The following is a 21,962-nucleotide window of genomic DNA, read 5'->3' as shown; positions in this document are numbered from 1 at the left end:
TAATTTAAGGTATTGGTGTCTTTAATGAAGTATAGAGTTTTCTAATTTTACATGTGAGATACAAGTTAATGTACTTTAATACTACGTATTGAAATGGTTTTCCCAAGACCCTTTCAAATAAAATTGACAATTTGAAAAACAAATCTAAATCATGTTGACGGCATCAGCTCATCTATGACATTTAAACAAAATGTATGTATCATAACTACTGGTAGACAATATTTACAATTACATTAAAGCTATTGAGATATTTTAATAGTTCCCAATTGTCACTTTGTTTAATATATATATATATATATATATATATATATATATATATATATATATATATATATATATATATATATTCTCATGAATGTTTTAAAATGTCTATAGCTTTAATGTTGTTCTCTATTTGTTAGTACATTTATTCTAATCATTAATAGTATTGAACCTTTCCTACTGTGAAATACATAGAGGCACTAAACTATCTCAGTCAAGTGAAAATAGGTACACTCCATAGAATGGGATATATTTTTTCATTTTAGATACCCACAATACTGCTTTTTTAAATTAGTTAATACAATATTTAATGGTTTACCTGGTAAGGCCATGACTTTATGACCAAATATTACCTTTGATATCTTATTTGCTCTATAATAAAGTGAATGTTTCATTCACATGAAGGAATGAAGAACATCTCTAGCCTGTAGACACTCAATGAAGTTTAGACCCACAATGATTACTGCATTTGGAAAAGCTTTGAGAAGCAGCCAGAGCAGCAGTTTCCAGCTCAAGAGTGAGAGGACAGTGTAGCAGCTTTGGTCTGAAATCTCCTACAGGAGCCAAACATACAGGGGACATAGCCCTGAAATATTACTCTTCACAGAGACAGAAATAATTGCCTTCAAAGTTTGTTTCTTTCCTACAACTATCACACAAAGGCATCCCCTCCTACTACAAAACCCTCCCGTGCTAACATTACCATTCATTGTTTTTACACAAAACCATAGTGTAATATCACTTAACGTTCTATGTACATCATGTATTATCATCATGTCATTTTATGTTTCTTTGTTAGGTGTACATGTGCTAGAAGAATACCAGTGCCAAACATATATCTCTCTGTGGATAAAAAAGTATAAACGTGTTTACCTTGACATATTCTTTAAAAAGATTTCAACTTGAATGGTCATCTGAAGATTTTGTAACTGAATAAATGTTTTGTTTGAATAGGGTGAAATACTGTACACCCCAAACTGCAAAACAGATTAAGGTTACAAGAGAGCATAGTAAGTGTAGCATAATAAAATAATAAAGTACAAAATACTCATTCCATTTAGACAGACAGACAGTAAGATATACACATATTTAAAGGTAATCCATATATACACAATTTAGATAAATAGGTCATGTTTAAGAATGAGATTGTATAAATGATCAGGACTGAACATTTCTAAGCAGATAAAATACATAGAAAAAAAGAGAAATGTGGGCCCTGTTTCTTATCAGACCCTGGTCTTCTAGGTATCAGGGTTGAGCTATAGCACAGTACTGGAGCACAGTGAGACAGTGAGACTGTGACCTTGTTTACACAGACACAAAGGGAAAGAAATGCAGTTATTCAGTCCCTCCTGTAGGTACAGCGGAAGAAATGAGTGGAAAAACAAAAATACACCCCATTCTATGTATCATCTATCTCTATCCCTGTAGCCATAGGGTGTATATCAGTAAGACTATGTGTACGCAGTTACCTGATATGGTCGGCAAAGTGTAAGCAGGTGCTTAATTGGTGGTGATTAAAGGCCATCATATAATGGAGAATGTGTGTTTAAGGGTTATAATAGGGTGTGGCCATATCTGTATTTCTGACAGTCTGGTATAACTGTCTGGATTCTTGGTGCAGAGAAAATAAGACATTGGAAATAACAACATTGACAGAAAGCAGAAACTCAGCAAGAAAAAGAGCAGAAGAACATGAAAACAGTGCTCCAACTAATTGGAGGTCTTTGACCTGTGCAGATTCCAGCTGCACCCTAGTATTGTCCATGCTATATTTCCATCCAGATTTTGAGCAAGGAATCCGGAAGAGTCTGTAATGTGTCAGCAAATGGTCTGTGAGCCAGGGCAATGGGTGTAATGTTTGTCACTAATGGCCCAGTGGCCCATGCCACCAAGGTGCGGTCAGTAAGCACCCAGGCCTCCATTGATCAGTGTGCAGTGTGTCAGTCACTGGAAGACACGCTGTCGGTATCTTGTAGGGCACATCAGTGGGCCGAACCGGTATGCGAGCAATTAAGTCAAGACGCACCATTTGTGTAGTAGACACCTATGTAGCCTCCTTGGCATCCTGTGGATAAAGTGCTGTCATGACGGAAATGGGTGTGTCGCCCTCAGAGAGTGGAACACGAATAAGCCATGAAAGACACTTTAGTGCAACAGTCAGTTGTTGTAGTCATAAAGGCTGTCTGGAAATGACAACATGTAGCTAGGAGTTCCAAAGCAATACACAGCCATTGTGTACTGCTCCTGTGGGTTTAAACCTAAATCATTGGAAAGGTTTGGGGAGAAATCATAAATGATCATCAGTGGAATGGAAATGCAATGTAGCATCAGCAGAGATAAAGAAGGGAGGAGGTTCCATACAAATATTCAACATGTCATATTAACCATAATCAAGAGGCCTCACACATCCAGGAGAGTGTTATTGGGGAATCCTTCCAACAGACTCTCCCAACAGAGGCCATAGGACAGTCCCTCCAAACAGTTAGTTGATAACAGCACTCAATAACATCACAGTTGCAGAATAAGAAAACTGATATCGGACACTAAGTTTCTATGGTAATGCAATAGTCAAATCCTAATAAGAAATCAAGTCGGTTGTTGTTCGGCCGAGTAAAACTAGTTATCTCAAGAAATACAAACATCAGTAAAGAAATTAAAAACATGGCAGACTGGAAAGTCCTGTAAGACACAAAGCCTAATCAGCAGAGTACCCTGTGTACAAAAACAAACTCAAACAGGGAGATAGAGGGAGGAAAGAAAGAGAGGAAAGGCCAATAATAGTAACACCCTAGTAGCATGAAAAAGACAGAACATACACAGAGCATACTCAAACACCTAGTAACATTTAATACAAAAATTCTGAACAATAACTCAGCCATCCTGACTTGTGCGGCTATGTTTAAATGGAGCCATTCCTGACGTCATGGAAAACAGTTGATATCTCAATGAATGTTGCTGTATTTGGCTGAAATAGCTAAGTTGGGAGAGCGTTAGACTGAAGATCTAAAGGTCCCTGGTTCAATCCTGGGTTTTGGCATTTTATGAGGAATATGTTCAGAAAGCACAAGGAGCCCATGTATTGCACATGTGTGCGCCTCCATTTTGCAGCTAGAGTGCACTGTGCTCCGATTCAAAGGTAATTGATTCAAAGCCCTTTTGCAAATACAACTCTAGGCGAAATCAACGACAGGCTCCTTGTTCACTTTACACTGCAGGCTTTGCAATGACTCCTGCAACCCTGTGTTACTGCTGACGGTACAATTCCTGTAACTATTCACTTCATTATACTGTTTCCATTCTGTTGCGCGCTGTATTATTATTATTATTATTATTATTATTATTACTATTATAATTTTTTTTTTTTTTTTTTCCATGTTCAGAAACTACCTGACTGAGCCCCAGTGGACTAATGGATAAGGCACTAGCCTCTTGAGCCAGAGATTGTTACTATTATTGTTACTGGCAAGGGATCTTTTACCACCCAGGAACACACTCACGCCTATTCTGAAGGACAAGAACTGAATCAATATGTCTAAACACAGTCAGAATAAAAGACTGCCCCGCAGTTATTTTGGTGGGAGCACAGGTGATACTCCATATATAAACAAGAACACACAACAAATAAAGACTACATATCTATCTGTATGTAATTCATATGCACAATTAACTTTATATTTCTAATATCAAAAAATGAATAATTATTTAATTTCGTGGAGAAGAAAAAGGTAGATTAAATATTTAAGCCTAAATGAAATGAATGCAGATTAATTGTATGAAGAGACAACGTATGCTTGTGTTATGCTGTTGTAACCCTACATTTGTGTGTAACAGGTCCAGGGATCTTAGGTGCGCTAGGAGACTGGTTGTGCAAGTTGTGGCACAGTACAATACTAACCCCCTGAATAAAAAACATACCAGTGGTATGACTTTCCTTGAATGGTATTTTACTTTGCTTTGTTATTTCCCTCTTAAGAAATAATTAGCAATCAGTAAATTCCAATAACAAAATACAAAAAGACATGAAATGCTTTGTCTCAATCATTTTGTCCTACCACTCCTGCAGTTCAAAAGCAGCTCAGTGCACAGCGTCCAGTGTGTGTGGAGAGGTAGAGCCGCGGTGCGATGGCTGACGTTGTCGTCGCTGGATGAAAGTTCATGAATGGTCATCCGTTCCAAACGGTGTAGTGGTGCTGCGCGTGCGCTGGAGCTGCGATGGGTTTTCCAGGAGAAACTGGGTCTTCGAAGGTCCCGTCTCCAGACCTGCTGAGGTTTTTACAAACCTTCGAAGGTTCGTCACGCGACAATCACAGCAGGTGGAGAGAAACTGACCAAATTAGATATGAGCCACGCATATCATCGCATTGCTGTGGATGAGGAGTGTGACAGTACATACACACAAGGGCCTGTACACGTACAATGTCTTACCTTTTGGAATATCCTCAAGCCTGCAATATTTCGGAGAACCATGGAGGGGCTCTTGCAAGGCATTTCACATGTGGCCATCTTTCTGGATGACATCCTCCTGATGGGACAAACTGATCAGGAGCATCTGCAGACCCTTACAGATGTACTTCTCTGGCTGGAAAACGCAGGACTCTGGCTAAAGAGGAGAAAGTGCACCTTTATGGGCAGTGAGGCGGTGTTTCTGGGGCACAAGGTGGACGCAACGGGACTACATCCCATACAAGATAAGGTAAAGGCAATCCAAAATGCACCCACACCAGCCAATGTAACAGAGCTGAGAGCATACTTAGGTATTTTAAAGAGCTCGTTACAACCAGGAATCTCAGCCAAAATGGATCCCTGCATTCACTGAAACTACAGCGGGACTTGTGTCCCACAAAGTCAGGCTGGGGGATTGAAGGGTGGTAAGGAGACATGTGGACCAGTTGCACTCCAGACTACAGGGATCGGTGGACACTGAAAATGGCCAGACAGCGGATTTGTCCTTTCCGAGTCACAAACCCTCCATCACTGTGCCACCACCAGTAGAGGACACGCTTCAGGACATTGTCCCCAGTGCGCAGGACACGCAAGCAGAGATCATTCCTCCGGTGACTAGGGGACTCGCAGTTTCAAAACCACAAGAGGGGACCAGCACTGAGATGGGGGCGCAAAGAGATACAAGGGTACCAAGTCACTTTCAAAACTTTCAGCTGACATCTAAAGGATGGTATTAGTTATGGGTATTTTACAGTAACAGTACAAGTTGTTCATTAATTAAGTTACATATAACAAAGTGGTGGCAGTTACAAGGTATGATGTTTTACCTGGGTTATTGCAGTTGATGTTTGGAGTAAATTCAAAGCTTAAAAGGGAGGACTGGTAGTTCCCAATGTCCCCACTAGATGGGACAACTCCAGCATGAATACAGGGATGTGCCATGTGCATAAGAGCATGCCTATCAAGCCAGCAGGCTACTTGGAAATAAAGCCTTGATTAAATTATACTTTAAAACGTTTTCCCTGGGTGAAGTTACTGCCACAGTGATTCAAATTACTGTTTTACACATCTATCCATCTCTTTGCAAAACAAACCAATGAAACACTGCACATCGTCTCCCTCTTTCAGATCACAACATAAAATACACGTGTGTGTTAATCAAATGATCTGTAATCGAAACGTATTGCCCTTTCTCTCTTTCCTACGACTGCTCTTGACTGTAGTATTAGACTGTCTGTCAGCCTGTGTATATTACAGTATTAGCCGGCTTGTGTCCCATGCACGGTGCATCACCACAATGGACGATTCTTTACCTTGAAAAGACACGCAAACTCACACAAACCATCGATCAGATAAACAATGTCCTCACCAGTTCTGCCTGCTTTAACAACTCAAATTCACAAGATGTCCAGTTCATTCTGGCTGGCTTTACAACAGTGAACACATAATACAAACGTATTTCGTTTCTAGCTTATTTCTTGAAACATAAAAACATAACTCATAACTCACCAGAAACTCGTTTCATAGCGCTCCTTGCCCGGTTGCTTATAAATGATCTATAACCTTATTTATAGTTATTGTACATATATATGCATGCATTGTTTCATTTAGAAAAACGAAACCTTTCTAATTGTTCTATCGCTTATTTTCTATCTGTCTTCTGTGCTGGATGTGCTCTTCCTTAAATATTCAATAATACGATACAAAAATAATACATCAAAAACACTGGGTTCATTTTAGGGTTACCAGATTTCCTGAGTAATACACGTATGTGTGTATATGTGTGTGTGCCTGTGTGTGTGTGTGTGTGTGTCTAAAACACATAAAAGCACTGACAATCATGGTTTACAAAAACAATATTATAAAATGTATTTTAAAAAGTTGACAAATGCATCATGTTTCTATAGAAATTAATAATTGCTGAAACCATACATTTACATATATACATATTCATCGATGAGTTTAAATAAATGATGACATGTATGCTGGGGAATGTGCACTTTAGGGGGTGTGTTGTTCCAGGGATTTATAAAGGTATGTCCACAAAATAGGTGCTGTACTAGTAACTGCCCACATTGAATGTATATATATATATATATATATATATATATATATATATATATATATATATATATATATATATATACACCTATCAGCCATAGCATTATGACCACTGACAGGTGAAGAGAATAACACTGATAATCTCGTTATCATGGCACCTGTCAGTGGGTGGGATATATTAGACAGCAAGTGAACATTTTGTCCTCAAAGTTGATGTGTTAGAAGCAGGAAAAATGGGCCAGCGTAAGGATCTGAGCGACTTTGACAAGGGCCAAATTGTGATGGCTAGACGACTGGGTCAGAGCATCTCTAAAAATGCAGCTCTTGTGGGGTGTTCCCAGTCTGCAGTGGTCAGTACCTATCAAAAGTGGTCCAAGGAAGGACAAGCAGTGAACTGGCGACAGGGTCATGGGCGGCCAAGGCTCATTGATGCACGTGGGGAGCAAAGGCTGGCCCGTGTGGTCCGATCCAACAGACGAGCTACTGTAGCTCAAATTGCTTGAAAACTTAATGCTGGTTCTGATAGAAAGGTGTCAGAACACACAGTGCATCGCAGGTTGTTGCGTATGGGGCTGCGTAGCCGCAGACCAGTCAGGGTGCCCATGCTGACCCCTGTCCACTGCCGAAAGTGCCTACAATGGGCACGTGAGCATCAGAACTGGACCACGGAGCAATGGAAGAAGGTGGCCTGCTCTGATGAATCACGAGTTCAAGGTGTTGACTTTGAATAGATGTCAATCCAATCTAGCATCTGTGGGACGTGCTGGACAAACAAGTCCGATCCATGGAGGCCCCACCTCGAAACTTACAGGACTTAAAGGATCTGCTGCTAACGTCTTGGTACCAGATACCAGAGCACACCTTCAGAGGTCTAGTGGAGTCCATGCCATGATGGGTCAGGGCTGTTTTGGGACCTACACAATATTAGGCAGGTGGTCATAATGCTATGGCTGATCGGCATATATATTCAGAGTTTCATGAAGGTAAAATGATCTTGTTCAGGAATGTGTATTTAGACGACCTCCTGGGTATTTTATCTTTCATTTAATAGTTATTATTGGACATGTGGACTATGTATTGATAGAGACCTTGTTTTAGTGTTGAATGGTGTAGTCAGGGGGAGGTTCTATTGAGGCCAGGCTATATAAGATTTGTAGGAGACCTCTGGGACAGAGAGAGGTTGTGAGAGATTCTTCCTGCATGTTTTGCACAGTTTTGAAGGTTTGTTCATTGTTTTGGTTTTCTTTTGATACTTTTGCTAAAGGTTGTGCGTCTGCCTGCGTGACTACAGCAATGAACATCACCCCCACAGCCTGTCTTCAAAACATAATAAGGAAAACTAAAAGTGCAAAACATCCCTGTTATAAGGTCCAAAAACTAAGGATGGCCAAGTCCTGGTGAGTTCTGAATACCAACACCCATGTTAGTTTTGAACTAAGTTCTGCAAGCTGCATTCCTCCTCTGAAAAAGCGAAACAATATGCAGTGTATATATTCAACAACTTCTTTCATCTCCCATCTGCCTATTTGTAAATGACATAATATCTAGTAACTCAGTGTTGTCGAAGGAGATGGGTATGGCGAGCCAAATTATAATTTAGAGATATTTTTTAATTAATTTAAAAATATCTGCAAATATTTCAAGATATCTCTAAATCATTTAAAGATATCTGCAAATATTTCAAGATGTTTTCAAATAATTGCAGATATCTCATTTAAAAGTACATTTAGAGATATCTCTAAATGATTTGCAGATATCTTTAAATGATTTAGCGATATCTGCAAATGACTTCATATTTATTTGGAGATCTCTAAATCATTTCGAGATCTTCAAATCACTTCCTGTATGTAGCCCAAGATTATCACTTCCTGTTAACTAATACATTTATTTCTATGTAACTGAATGAGGAAACAGGAAGTGATAATCTAAGGCAAAATACAGGAAGTCATTTGAAGATATGGCGAATGATTTAGAGACGTGTCTAAATGAATAGGAAGTCATTCGTAGAAATCTCTGAATGATAATCTGGCTTGCCATAGCTGGCTGTCTTCTCCGGGTGATTGCGGGCCCTGTGCGCTAGTGTGGCGGGACATGTGTCCTGCAGCTGGACGCGGGGTACACAAGATGGCGCCCAAGTTGCAGGATCGCACTGCGGGGACAGAGATATACTTGGCTGTTTGACCGCTGGCTCGATGATTAATGCTTGGTGTTTTAGTGGGGAAAGAACTCGACAGGCATTTCACAAAATCCATATTTACATTTAAGAATTTTTTTTCATCTAGAAAAAGCTGTGATATATTGTTATTATCCGTCTCTCGACCTGCTGCGACGCTGAGAGACATACGCGTCACCACTAACGAGCAAACTATGACGTCACAGAGACGCGCCAACCTGACGCGAAGGAGCGTCTGTGGATTTAGTTCATTACGGATTCCGACCAAAGCAGTTGTGTGATTATGACTTAGCAAATGCGTTTCTGTTCAGATGAAATGGTCATCGTGCACTTTATGAATCTGCTTATTTAGATGCGAGTCTCATTAGGCTGTACTGGATAATAGTGTTAAATTTAATATAAAACGTATTTCAAATTGTGTACAATAGACACTTTTATTTTAGTGCAGGGGTAGTCAGTTATTTTGTGTCAGGGTCCAAATTTCTTGGTCAAGGTACAGTCAAAGTCCAGATTCCAGGGGGGGGCAATCACACCTCCAAATGCCCCTTTCCAACACACACACACAATTCTTGAATGAGTAATATACCCCGTTGCTTACATTGCTTTAGTAAATTAATTTGACAAAGTACAACAATAAAACGTTGAAATTGATGTAAATATAAGTATTAACAGAAGGCTTTTGTTTTAATTTGTTAAAGATTATTGTAGGCATATATGAAGTCGGGCAGATCTGGACTCAGACATATCTTTGCTTCACAACCATAAATTACACTTTATCATTCTTTGACTTGATTTTTTTCACTCTAATGCACCAATGGTCAGCATACTATGTTTAATCACACAAAATAATTCAATCAATAAAGTGAAATGAAACATAACCCAGAATTCTTCTGTTTTAATTTAGTATTACCACACCAAGATGGATGGTTTTGAGGCCTTAGGTGAGTTGCCTATTTGTTTTGAGTCCTTTTTATTGACTAGTAACAAGAAATACAATCCTCAGTTTGGAGCTCTTCCTTTAAATATCTGATATTTGGATTTCATCTGCACATGTATTTTCGGAGTATCCTACAGAGGAATTACAGACATGAGGTCTGCGCTTAATTGAAGACTCCAGTGACAGACAGCAGAATGTCTGATCGTCCACGTGTTGCTGCTGTTCTATAAGTATGTGCTGGACTTGATCTTGACCATATTTATTTCTTGGTATTGTCTCCTCAGTGAAGATGTTTGCTCTCCAGCGTGCCCTTGACGCAGAGGCCCCCGAGCAAGAGCTGCAGGAGAAGATAGTGGCTTTCTCCGACGTGGCCCACCCAGACGACTTCTGTTTGTGGTGTGTCGGTTACTTGCAGAGGGACCACTGGGTGAGACTTGGGACTTGTCTGTCAGTAGGAATCATGCCTTCTGAGTTTTTTATGTTTTCTGGAGTTGATTTGGCAGCTTATAAAGTGTGTACATTGTGTGGCTGAGTTTTTGGCAATCCATACACCTCTCAGTGTCGTTGTGCACAGAGGGTTCAAGGCTGTAACGCTGTCAATCATGCAGAGAAGAGAGACATTGATCCTCGCGAGGCCTTTTTGTATTGTAATGGTTCTTCGGAGTGATGCAGGGCTCAGTGTTGGGTGCTCTGTGTCACACCGCTCTTGAGCTCCTTCTCCTGTGTTCCTTTGCTCAGGTGCACCATGAGACCCCCTTCCTGCAGGCCATGGGAAAGCTGCTGACAAGCCAGATTGAGGCCATAAGCCCCTCCACAGCCGGGAAGGTCATCACTATGGCAGCTGGAATGATGGGCAGGGATCCGGTGAGTCACTCCCTCCTGTGAGGTGCTCTGAAACATGCACATTAGACAAAGACCTTGCTGTTTTTTTGTATAATGATTCCTCTGACCCAGAACGTGCCTCCTGACACACAGCAAGCAACCAGTGACATCCTGCTGGCCCTAGGATCCCGTTTTCTCCAGGAGATCTTGGCAGCTCTGGAAATTTTGTACAGGATAGATGTGCAACCAGACCCCATATGGCTGACCTTTTTGGGACGTCTGTCATGAGCAAATGGTGAGTCTGCCTGCTGCTTCGATTCCTGAAGCCACTGTTCTTACAACAGGGAACTGACCTGTTTTTTGAAGACCCGTAACCACCTGTTGTGTGTGTGTGTGTGTGTGTGTGTGTGTGTGCAGTGTCCGGAATGGTGCCTCGTCTCAGGGACATTATCCAGGGGCTGAATCCTGTGCTCATCAGGGCCACCGAGTCAGAGGTCAGGATGGTGCTATGCTCAGGTGAGTGAAGGTTGCAGCTGACTCCTGGAAGGACAGATATCAGTGAAGCGTGTGTGTCGCATGGAGGGTGACCCCGGTGTCTGTTTATCATTTCCCAGTGCTCACAAACTTCTCTGAGAGCATTCAGGAGTTCATTTCTGGCCCCAGAGGGAGCGCTGACCCCACCCTGAGGAAGCAGGACTTCTCTCCAGTCATGGGCACTGCATACTCAACTTTGCAGAGGTGGTACATAGTGGAAGTCTTGAACCTGCAGGTATGGGCCGCTGGGAAATGTGATTGTCAATCATGGACTGGTAAACCATCCAGCTCCACACATGGCCAGTCAGGATTTATGGCCCAGTGATCCTCTGCCAGCTGGTTCTGAGGCACAATGTGTTGGGGAGGGTGAGTTATCTACAGGGAGAGGATTGCCACAGTATAAATCACTGTACACCCTGTATACTGATAATCCTAACGTACTACCATCTCTCCCCCTTGTTCTGAATTGTTGCTCTTTTGCCCTCTTGGCGTTGCCCACACTGACCGGTCTCTGTGTCCATCCTGAAGGTGCATGAGGCAGTAGTGGCTGCCATGGCTGCCCTGACACCCCTGCTGTGCCCTGCGAATCTCGGGGCCAGACTGAGCGGGCTGATCAACACCACAGTGGCGCTGTACAAACGCAGCTCGAATGGTGAAGTCCTGGTCCAGGTAGGGCTTTCTCTGCTGACTGGGGTAGCAGGGGTGGGATAGATCAGACCGGCTCCAGATTAAAGGCTTGGTTTTATGTTTAACATCAGGATAAGGGTTTGGTTTAGTTTCTTATACAGTTTTTAGGTTGATACTTTGTCTTAGAAGTTAAAAGCTCGTAGCCAGATTCGCAAACATATGCTGAGGAGCCCTTGAGTCATGCTGATTGGGGTCTGTGAACCCAGCCCACAGTGCAGTTTGTGTTTCTTTATTGTAGAATGCGCGCTACATCGTCCTGGCGGCCTTGGGCTCGGACCGTAATATAATCCGCTCCTCTGTGGACGTCCTGCTGAGGAGCTTGCACCAGGAGGTAGGTCAGACCCTGCTCTGTTGTGCCGACTCTGTGCAGTGGAGCGACGCCTCCCCCTGGGTTTGCAGTGACCACATCTTTCTCCTTCAGGTCCGCGCCCGTCTCCTTCAGATGCGCGCCCGTCGGGAGAGCCAGCTGCCCACGGACGAGCACAGCGTGTTCCTGAGCCCCATTCCACTCCTCGGTACGTCTCTCTTCTTTCACTCAGGAGAGGGTCCTGGTTCTGATCCGCTGGCCTGTGTCGTGACCTCACTGCTCTGTGCTGCCTGCCTTATTCCCACAGCCACCGCCTTCCCAAAGATGGTCGCCAGATTCATTATTCAGCAGATGACAAGCGTCAGTGAGCCGAGCCGGGCTGCGTCCGGGCTGATTCTTGCCCACCTCCTCATCGCTGCAGGTACCGTCCTGTCCCCCCGTCCTGTCCCACTGCGCTACTGTGCTCTCAGTGCTGTCTGACCTGCTGCTGTCATCAGCAACACTTCGAAACACACACACTCTCAGCCTGTAACTGTATTGTTTCTACTGATCTCTGTGATCGATTAATTTGTCCTGTCCTTTCCCTACCAAACCTCAAATTTGATTACAGGGAACACCCAGTCCATTCCAGGCCAGCCCTCCTTCCCCCAGGACTGTAGCTCCGTCTGCTTTCGTGTCCTGGAGGCCCGTCGAGCTGAGCTGACAAGGCAGGTAAGGGTCAGTTTGGAGTCTCTCGCCGTGTTTCCTCTCGCTACGCTGGGCGGCACACTGAGCGCCTGTCTCATCTGTCCTCCAGGTCTCTGAGATCCTGGAATCACTGCAGCCCTGCCTGCTCCACCTGACTAACCGGCAGCTGAGAGTGGTCGTCCGCCTCGTGTCTGGGCGCCCGGAGGTGCTCGCCGTGATGCTGCTAAGCCGAGCCCTGCCGCTGGACAGGTAAGCCACACACAAGGGTCTGTCTTTCACAGTGGCTGGCCGCAGTGTTGATCGGCTCGTGTGTCACAGCGAGTAGCTCCTGTGTGTCTGTCTCACTGGGTCTCTGTCTCCCCCAGCTCCATCTGTGCGCTGTGGAGGGCCTTGGGTGCTGAGGGCAAGTTGTCCCGCAGGCTGCTGGCGTTCCTCATGAGAAAACTCATGAGCACCTCGCCCGCTGGGCACGAAACCCTGACTGTGAGTACATCTCTCTGTGACGCTTTCAAAGATATAGTGCTGTAAATTGGGTGCCTTCTCTCTGAGTGTGACCCTGTGTGTCTCTCCCTGTGTCAGGTGACCTGTGCTGTGCAGGAGCTGCTAGCCGCCCCCCAACCATTTGGGGCCCTCCTTCTGCAGATGGGCCACAGTGAGATCCTCGGAGAAACCATGCTGGCTGTGCGGGCCCTACTTCTCCAGGCCCAGTTGGGGACAGTGATGGAGCAACTGGAGCAGGAGGCGGCCTGGGCTTTGCTGTGGAGCTCCAAGAGCCACACCGAGGGGGTCCGTCTCCTGGCCAGGTACGGGTCTCTCTATTCATCACAGACTGCACTGACAGGAACATATTCATATTTATTGTCTGCTCACTAGCTGTCCCTTTGTCCTCCAGGGCCATGGCTCAGCACGGTGGCCTGCAGCTCCCAGGCATCGTGAAGGTCCTTGTCCCTTTCCTGAGCTCTGACCGGGAGCAGCACAGAGTCACGGCGACGGCTTTCTTCTCTGAGGTGAGTGTGTCTCTGTGTGCAGCTCTAACGGCGCCTCGCTCTCCCAGCTTGTGCGTTGCCGGGGAGCTGCTCTCACTGTCTCTCCTGTCTTGCAGCTGCTGTGCGGCTCAGAGAAGCAGTTGAAGGCCGTGCTTGTGAAGACCCTGAAGCGCCAAGCCCAGGACTCCTCTGTGCTTGTGAGACTGCAGCTATACCAAGGCCTGGGGAGAGCCACTGCCGCCCAGGTAAGGACAGTGTGCAATGCAGGACCGCCTGCCACCGGACATGGCGATGTTTCAATTCTTCACTTTGGGGGTATACGTGCTGACAGGGTGCTTTGGGTGTCTCTATGCAGGTGGAAGAACACAGCCGGGAACTGCTGGCCATCATCTGCTCGGCCCTGCAGGATACAGACGTGACCGACAGGCAGGCGGTCCTGGGAGCTCTGTCCTCCCTCTCACAGGTCCTGCCCCACTTGAGAAGGGACGGCGTCGCCCGGGATGTCGCTGCAGACGTCCTGCACAGGGTCACTGTGCTCTGGGAAAGAGTGAGTTGCTGTTTTAGGCTTCGGTGTCTGGCCTGCAGGCTGTTGTGCTCAGTGTGTCACTGGCTGTGCTGTCACCACTCTGTGCCTGACCCCCCCCCCCTGCTTGTTTCCAGGACGACGCGGAGCTGCGCTGTGTGGGCGCCAACGTGCTGGGTGAGCTGTGCCGATGCCAGGCAGTGACGGCCCACATCAAATGGGAGCTACAGGGGGCGCTGGTGTGCCTGGCGCTGCACTTCCGAGACCCCAGCAATGAGGTGACCCAGGTAAGGGCAGATCAGAGGCCACTGGGGCATAACATTTTAAACGTTGGGTAGTGACCAAAAACGTAAAATTTGAGATGTTCCGTTCAGATCGTGCCGCTGTGTCAAGGCATCAGTGCAGAGTGTTGAGGATCAGCTTGTGTCTCGTGTGTAGGCCTGCCTCCTGACCTTGAACAACAGTGGGTCAGCGCCAGAACTGAGCACCATCAGGAGGCTCATCTCAAAGAACCAGGAGGAAGGGGTTTTGGACTTTCGCGCCTTCCTGGACGACCTTGCATTCTGGGTAAGGACAGTATGGCCATTCTGTTGCGTATTAAGGACAGAGAGATGCTGCATGTTTGTGGCTCTTGAGTTACAGGTCTGCTGAGAGTCCCCGAATCTGATCCCTGTCTTCTCTAGGCGTCTGATTTCCCTGAGGCCCTGGACTGGTCCTTCAGCTGCGCCCTGTACTGCCTGAGCAGCCGCTTTCCTGAAGTCAGAGCCAGTGCCGCCGTCTTTACAGGTGAGGAGATGAGACACAGCTGGGCAGGATATGGGCCCGTGATGGAGCTCATAGGCACATTGTAGCTGAGATCTGTGCTGAATTGTGACTCAGTGTTGCTTTCTCTGACCCACAGAGTCCCTGATTAAAAACATCCCACAGTCCCTCCTCAGTCGTCGATGGGTGGATCAGAGCGTCGGAGGTATTGCAGCCCTTGAGTGCGTCAGTGTGTTACCATGTCACTGCTGCTCTGGTCCTGGCTGTGTGTAAAGAGCCAGTCTTTGCTGCTGGGCTGGAACAGAGTGCGTCGGCCTGTTGCTGTGCCCTCTCTTGTCACTCAGACACACCAGAGCTGTGTGTTCAGCCTGTCCTCTCCCTGTGTCTCCAGCTCTGACGCAGGCCCTGCAGGAGGAGAGTGACGCACAGGTCAGGAGCTGTGCCTCTCGGGCCCTGGAGTGCTGCACTGCCTCCCAGCGACAGAGGCCAGCGAAGGAGCCCTTGTGGAAGAGGCTCTTCTGCTGCTGGCCATGAGAAGAAGGGAGGAGATGGTCACCCCCTCAGGAGCTACACAGGGTAACCGAATCAGGCCGCTGTATCTCATCATGTCCTCTGACACACCACGGACCTCTCTTGCCCCCGTCCCCTCTCTCTGCCCTCACTCTCACTCCCTGGGCAACTGCTGCCTTCAAATCTCATCTCTGCCCTCCTTCAGTTCCTACAATTCACACCCGAGTGTCTAACCATGCCATGTCTGCTGGGACTGAATTTATATGCGGGGGCTATTTATTTATTTATATAAGTTTTTATTTTTTAAATGTCGGCACAAATGACCCTCCAGGCCAGCAGTCGTGTGGTCAGTGTAACCCTGTATCGCCGTTGCTGTCTTGCAGCCTGTGATGGCCGGGCCTTCCAGTGTGAGAACGGAGGTCAGTGCAACCCCCTGACCGGAGCCTACCGCTCCCTGCCCGGCTACAGTGACTCCCGCTGCTAGGACCCCTGCCCCCTGGGCACCTACGGCTGCGGCGACCGGCGAGTATGTGCGGCGACTCGGGTCGTTATTAAGATGCTCATTCTTATCTCATTCGGCTGGATTTTAACTTTAAGTTTTGAGATTTTGCATTTTGAGTTGCAATCCTTGGTCTTCCTACACACTTACCGTCCAGGCCCTGGCAGCGCCCCTCGTTCTGGCAGGGGCAGCGTGGGGGGCAGCTTTGCTTTGGGCAGAGGTTCGTACAGCTGGGGGGAAACATAGTGAACCCTTTGCTGAGATCATCACACTGACACACAGGACTTTGTCCCATTCCATTTGTGTGTTCGATATAATGCGGTTTCTCTTGCAACGCGTTGAGAGTTTTTGGCTCCTGAGGAGCGCGTTATAGAGCTGTAATAAATAAAAGCCAAAACTTATACACAATTGTTCTGTAGCTGAGATTGTACAGGAAGTTCGTTGTGTCATTACACAGTTCACAACTGTACAGATAGATTGTTAGCTTCAGTTTGCAATCATGATTGAAACTGGTGATATTGCAAGCATTGCCATTGTAGAAGAAGAATAATTTTAGTTTTTTCCAACATGGGCAGATTATATTGGCCTTGCTGTAGTAGTCTCGCAGCCTCAACATTTGCTGGGTCTCCGCTAAAACACACAACGGTTTGTGTATTAAATGTAAAATGTATTAAAATCTATAATACTGTAGGCTGTACACTGTTCTATAAAAAAAGCATAACTAGCGCTTCTGTAAGATGTAGGCCTAACACGAGCATTCGCTTCGGTTACTAGCTAACTAGAGTGGATAGAACTAGTCTGATAGGAATGCTAAAATGTGTTGCCATCTTTTGTGCGCATTTAGATCTTCTGCAATTAGGCTGTATTGACTGCAGGCACGTAGGAGTGTGTCTGGGCATCAGGACTGAGACAGGAAGAGAAACGGGATGTGTACAAGTTTCGGCTTTTATTTATTACAGCTCTACCCCGATATAACGTGCTCCTCAGGCGTTAAAATCTCTCACCGCGTTGCAGGAGAAACCATGTTATATTGAACACACAAATGGAATGGGACAAAGTCCTGTGTGTCAGTGTGTTGATCTCAGCAAAGGGTTCACTATGTTTCCCCCCGGCTGTACGAACTTCTGCCCAAAGCAAAGCTGCCCCCCACGCTGCCCCTGCCAGAACAAGGGGCGCTGCCAGGGCCTGGGCATCTGTGCCTGTCTGCCGGGCTGGACGGTAGGTGTGTAGGAAGACCAAGGATCGCAACTCAACATTTTTAATAAATAAAAAATGTTCAAACCCTTCCTATGTTGTGTAAAGTTGTGTTGCTTTGCTCAACATTTTCTAAGCTGATAAGAGAAAGTCTGGCAATCCAGGTGCAGGGCCGGCACTCCAGCATGTGACCTTATCTCCCTGGAAACCAGCTTTTGGGCGATCACAGTCAGGACTTTTCCCGATATTGATAACCGTTGACTGTGAAGTTTTGCTGGGCCGTCTTGAGAATTACTTCTCTTTTCTCATTCACTTTTTTTTCCCATGCAGTTTGAAAATGTAATATGTATAAGACCTAGTAATAAATGATTAAAACCATCGATCAATAAATTATATTCTGCCAGGCTCGAATTAGGAGAAATTACAAGAAACTAATCAAATGCATTCTGAATCAGTCGACTTTTTGATTCTATTATTGGTCACATCCCTGTAGCGCAGATTCCTGCAGTTCAGTGCAGATCTGCAGAATTCCAGCGATCCCGTAGAGGATAGGCAACACAGTGCCTGTGTGATTGGTCAATCGGGCTGCACCACGAGGCCAATGGCGACACGCAGCATGCGTTCACTGGGATCATTCTGCACAGACTGTACAGGCGAACACATTTAGCCCATGTGTGCGTTCATAGAGAGCATCTGAAAAGGTGTATGTATAATAAAGCTGTGACCTAAATGACTGGCGATGAGACAATGAATGGAATAAACACATTAAAGGAAACAATATGAGGGAACAAGTTCAGGACAGATGTTTATTATGGAATGCAATCCCCATGTGTGATACATTGTGTGTCAATTCAATGTCATTACATTACACAATCTGTATTAAACCGTTCCAATTAGGCAACAAGGGTTTAAATAGCTGAGGTTGTGGTTAGTTTGTATACCACCAACGCATGATGGATTCTCACAACGAAATAAAACTTACTGATGGTTCCACCACCGTTACTGTTTTAGTGACTCCAGAGTAGAAGCAAGAGATCACTTCAGTGATCTGTTATGAACCTGGGGTTTGAGGAAATGTTTAACATTTGTAGCTCTTGAGTGTGAACAAATTATAATACTGGACACTATAATTTAGCCTGTGTCAAAATAATTGTACCTGGGTTACCATAAGGCAATTTAATTTGTATTTGTTTGATAGAATTAGTTATTTCCAGCCTTGCTGAAGCACCCCCAAATCATCACCGATCCTCCACCAAATGTCACAGTGGGTGCGGGACAATGTGGCTTGTAGGCCTCTCCAGGTCTTCATCTAACCATTAGATGACCAGATGTTGGGCAATGCTGAAATTGGACTCATCAGAGAAGATGTCCTTACTCCAGTGCTCTACTATCCAATCTTTATGGTCTTTTGCAAACCTCAGCCTGGCTCTTTGCTTCTCATTGATGAAGGGCTTTTTTCTAGCTTTGCACGACTTCAGCCCTGCCCGTAGGAGCCTGTTTCAAACCATCCTCGCTGTGCACTTCACCCCAGCTGCCGTTTGCCATTCTTATTGTAGGTCACTTGCTGTCATCCTTTGGTTGTCGAGTGACATTCGAATGAGTTGGTGGTCATCCCGGTCAGTGGAGAGTCGTTTTCGTCCTCTGCCGGTCTGTAGCTTTGTTGTCCTCAATGTCTGCTGCTTGACCTTGTTCTTATGAACCGTCGTCTTTGAAATTGTAAGGATGGAAGCCACCCGATGCTCACTGTATCCCTCTGCCAGTAAAGCCAGAATTGAACCTTTGTTTTCCTCACTCAGAACTTTCCTTTTCAACTCTTTTGGCATGGTCAATAGTTATTTTTTTATTCCAACTGCTTTTGAGGTACTATTAGCACTGTTTTTACCATCCAGCTGGTCCTATTGCAAGAGGATAATGATGACCACAGCAGTGTTTTTTATATTCCTCGTTAAATAAGATAATTGTCCAGGTGATCACCTAATCAGTAGCTCATTCAGTAGACACTGGAATGGAATGGCTGCCATACATGTAGAGATGCTGATTTAAGAAAAATGGTCAGTGGTCTCTTAATTTTTTCCAGAGCTGTATATTGTGGCTGTCTTTGTGTAAGATCTGCTCTGTTTCCTGATCCTGGGGGTGACAGTTCAGATAAATGTTCAATTTAGTACCAACTGCTGGTTTAGTTCCTGCTGGTTTTTGTTCCAGCCGAGCTCGAAAGACAGTTTCAGTTGTGTAACCTATTCTCCTCCCATTCAATGGCTAGTCTGCTCTGCAAGACACAAGGGGTTTACCCTCATAAGAGACCACTGTGGCAACAAACCTGTCTGTGCCACAATCTGCCCCTTCAACAGTCTCTTCCCAACCACTGCATCAGCGGTGTCTGCCATGCAGACATCAGCTCCCCCCCCAACACATCCCACAACAAGGAAGAGCCAAGACACCTGGTGGAGATACAGCAGGGACATTCCTGACTGAACAGGCAGACCAAGTCTGCAAAAAGGACCCTCACAGAAACCAATGAATGGTGACAGCAAGAGAGGGAAGATCGCTGTCGGAAATCCGAGCAGAGGGAGAGGAGAAGAGAACGCGGGGAAACTGAACTGCTGAAGGAAATGAAAGCTGTCTCTGCAAATCAGGACTGAATTATTGAACTGTTAGAAAGAATCGAGGAAAAGCAGTGATATTAGTTCTGTTTATTGGCTGGGGAGGATTGTTATGTTTCATTTTGCATGCTTTGTTCCATCAATAAAACAACAATGTTACAATGTCTGTCAGTTTTATTTATTGGGCATCATTCCAGCTACCAAGATGGGTGAATTGGCATGTATGGTCACAGGAGGCAGTGAGATGAATTGAACAGAACTGTTTCCTGCTGTAGTATATCTGTGCATTGTTAATGTGTCGTGCTCTACAGACTGGAATGTGACATCCGTCTACTGTGCAAAGGGTGTCGGGGAAGCCAGTCCTTCAAAAGCCAATGTCATGGTCTTGAATGGCTTCACTTATTGGCCAGTGTATCTTGTATGAGAGGTAATGAGATACTAATGTACAGGATTAGTGTAGACGGGTGCAACTTAGAGATTTGCTGGAATCAAACCTGTCCGCAATGCCTCTGTATGACTCAAGAGTCCATTCAGCACATTTTGGAAAGGCCATTTTGTCCCGTGTGGATTGTCATACCTTGGCAGCAATTCCACCATGAGGTATTATTATTATTTGTATTTCTTGGCAGATGCCCTTAGCCAGGGCGACTTACAACATAAGTGTAAAACAAAGTGCAAAAGTGCAGTTAAGTAAAAAGCATCAATCATTACAAATTCAATTCAACTAAAACAGCAATTCAAAATAATACATTTTACAAATTCCAATTTACAATTTAAACAGGCAAGTACAGTAAGTGAGGTCCTACATCCTGGACGGTAAAAGCTAAGTGCTGTCAAGATGTAGGGAGTTCCTCTAACAGGTAATTGCATGTTCATTTAAACATGGCATTCAAAGCACAGTAACAGTTCAAACACTGAGAGGCCTGATTATGTAACATGGAATGCATTAAGGTCAAATCTACTGACCTCTACTTGTCCTGGATGTAGTCGGAAGTGAAATCACTCGCACTGTATAGTGTCACCACTTCTTGTACATAGTCAGATATTGCTGGCACATATCAGTAATTCAAATGAGAGGCTACATCATTCACACAAGCACACATGAGGACTGCAGATGCAGGTACTTTTCAGCAGGATGTCAAGCCTTTTTTAGTTGGTTGTTTCACAATGTTCTTAACACACTTCTTCGATAGTATATATCTGTACCTTCCTTTAATGTGAATGCAGCACTCTCTCACACTGGCACCCATGAGTACTGTCCTATTGATAGATTAAGTTTTTATAGTAATATGTTCACAACTGTACATTCCTTAATACTTTTAATTGTTTTATGAACCCAAGACAATGATTATTATGCTAAACTTACATACTACTAATAAAAAGCCTAATAATACAGAGTAATATGATATGAACATCTGTACCTTGTGGAACCAAAGTGAGCCCAGACTTGCTTTTACAAACTGATCTTATTCAATCACACCTGTAGGTCTGCCATCTTTGTGTTGTGTTCGAAAAAAAAACAGCTTGATGTTATTATAGTGATGATAATAAATTGTACATATTCATTAATACAATTAATAAATCTGGATAATAAGCTGGAGGTCACCCTTGTTCCAGCTTTGCTGTGTCTTCCTTAGCCTCCTGTTTGTTGCCACATGGTTATTGAATAATCAATCCCTGCCTCATTGACCAATTAACTTCACCTGTTCCTTGTCTCCCCGCTCATCAGCTCCAATAATTAAACCCTTCCATGTCCCATCTCCAGTGCTCAGTCTTCATAGTCTCTTGAACAACAGCCCAAGCCTTTTTGGGCTTGTTTATGCCTCCCTGCGTTTATGACCTTCTGCTTTCTCCCACAGAATCGATTCCTGGATCTCCTGTCTTGTTCTGATAGCCTGCTTTCTGACCTCTAGACTGTACACTACTGGGGTCTACGTCTTTTCATCATGCACACTTCATCACGGGATACAGAC

The 21,962-nt window shown here is 44.8% G+C and overlaps 1 protein-coding gene and 1 non-coding gene across 2 annotated transcripts; both read left to right on the top strand.

Moving 5' to 3' along the window:
* Positions 1–3,228: 3,228 nt before the first annotated feature.
* Positions 3,229–3,301, top strand: trnaf-gaa (transfer RNA phenylalanine (anticodon GAA)). The gene has a single exon. It is a non-coding gene; the product is annotated as a tRNA-Phe (tRNA).
* A 7,824-nt stretch (positions 3,302–11,125) lies between these two features.
* On the top strand, positions 11,126–16,306 carry LOC136767391 (maestro heat-like repeat-containing protein family member 1). Its single transcript, XM_066721151.1, has 19 exons — positions 11,126–11,216; positions 11,315–11,469; positions 11,763–11,903; positions 12,160–12,252; positions 12,343–12,436; positions 12,536–12,649; positions 12,839–12,939; positions 13,025–13,164; positions 13,281–13,398; positions 13,495–13,718; positions 13,808–13,922; positions 14,018–14,146; positions 14,257–14,448; positions 14,562–14,711; positions 14,863–14,991; positions 15,108–15,210; positions 15,326–15,391; positions 15,578–15,762; positions 16,080–16,306. The coding sequence occupies exons 1-18, from the start codon at positions 11,126–11,128 to the stop codon at positions 15,718–15,720; spliced, it is 2,298 nt and encodes a 765-aa protein (XP_066577248.1). The 3' UTR covers positions 15,721–15,762; positions 16,080–16,306.
* The last annotated feature ends 5,656 nt before the right edge of the window (positions 16,307–21,962 follow it).

The sequence above is a fragment of the Amia ocellicauda genome, chromosome 14 (genome assembly GCF_036373705.1).
Source record: "Amia ocellicauda isolate fAmiCal2 chromosome 14, fAmiCal2.hap1, whole genome shotgun sequence".
NCBI classification, from domain to species: Eukaryota; Metazoa; Chordata; class Actinopteri; order Amiiformes; family Amiidae; genus Amia; species Amia ocellicauda.
The sequence above is the reverse complement of the archived record's forward strand: the minus strand, read 5'-3'. Positions and strand labels throughout refer to the sequence as shown.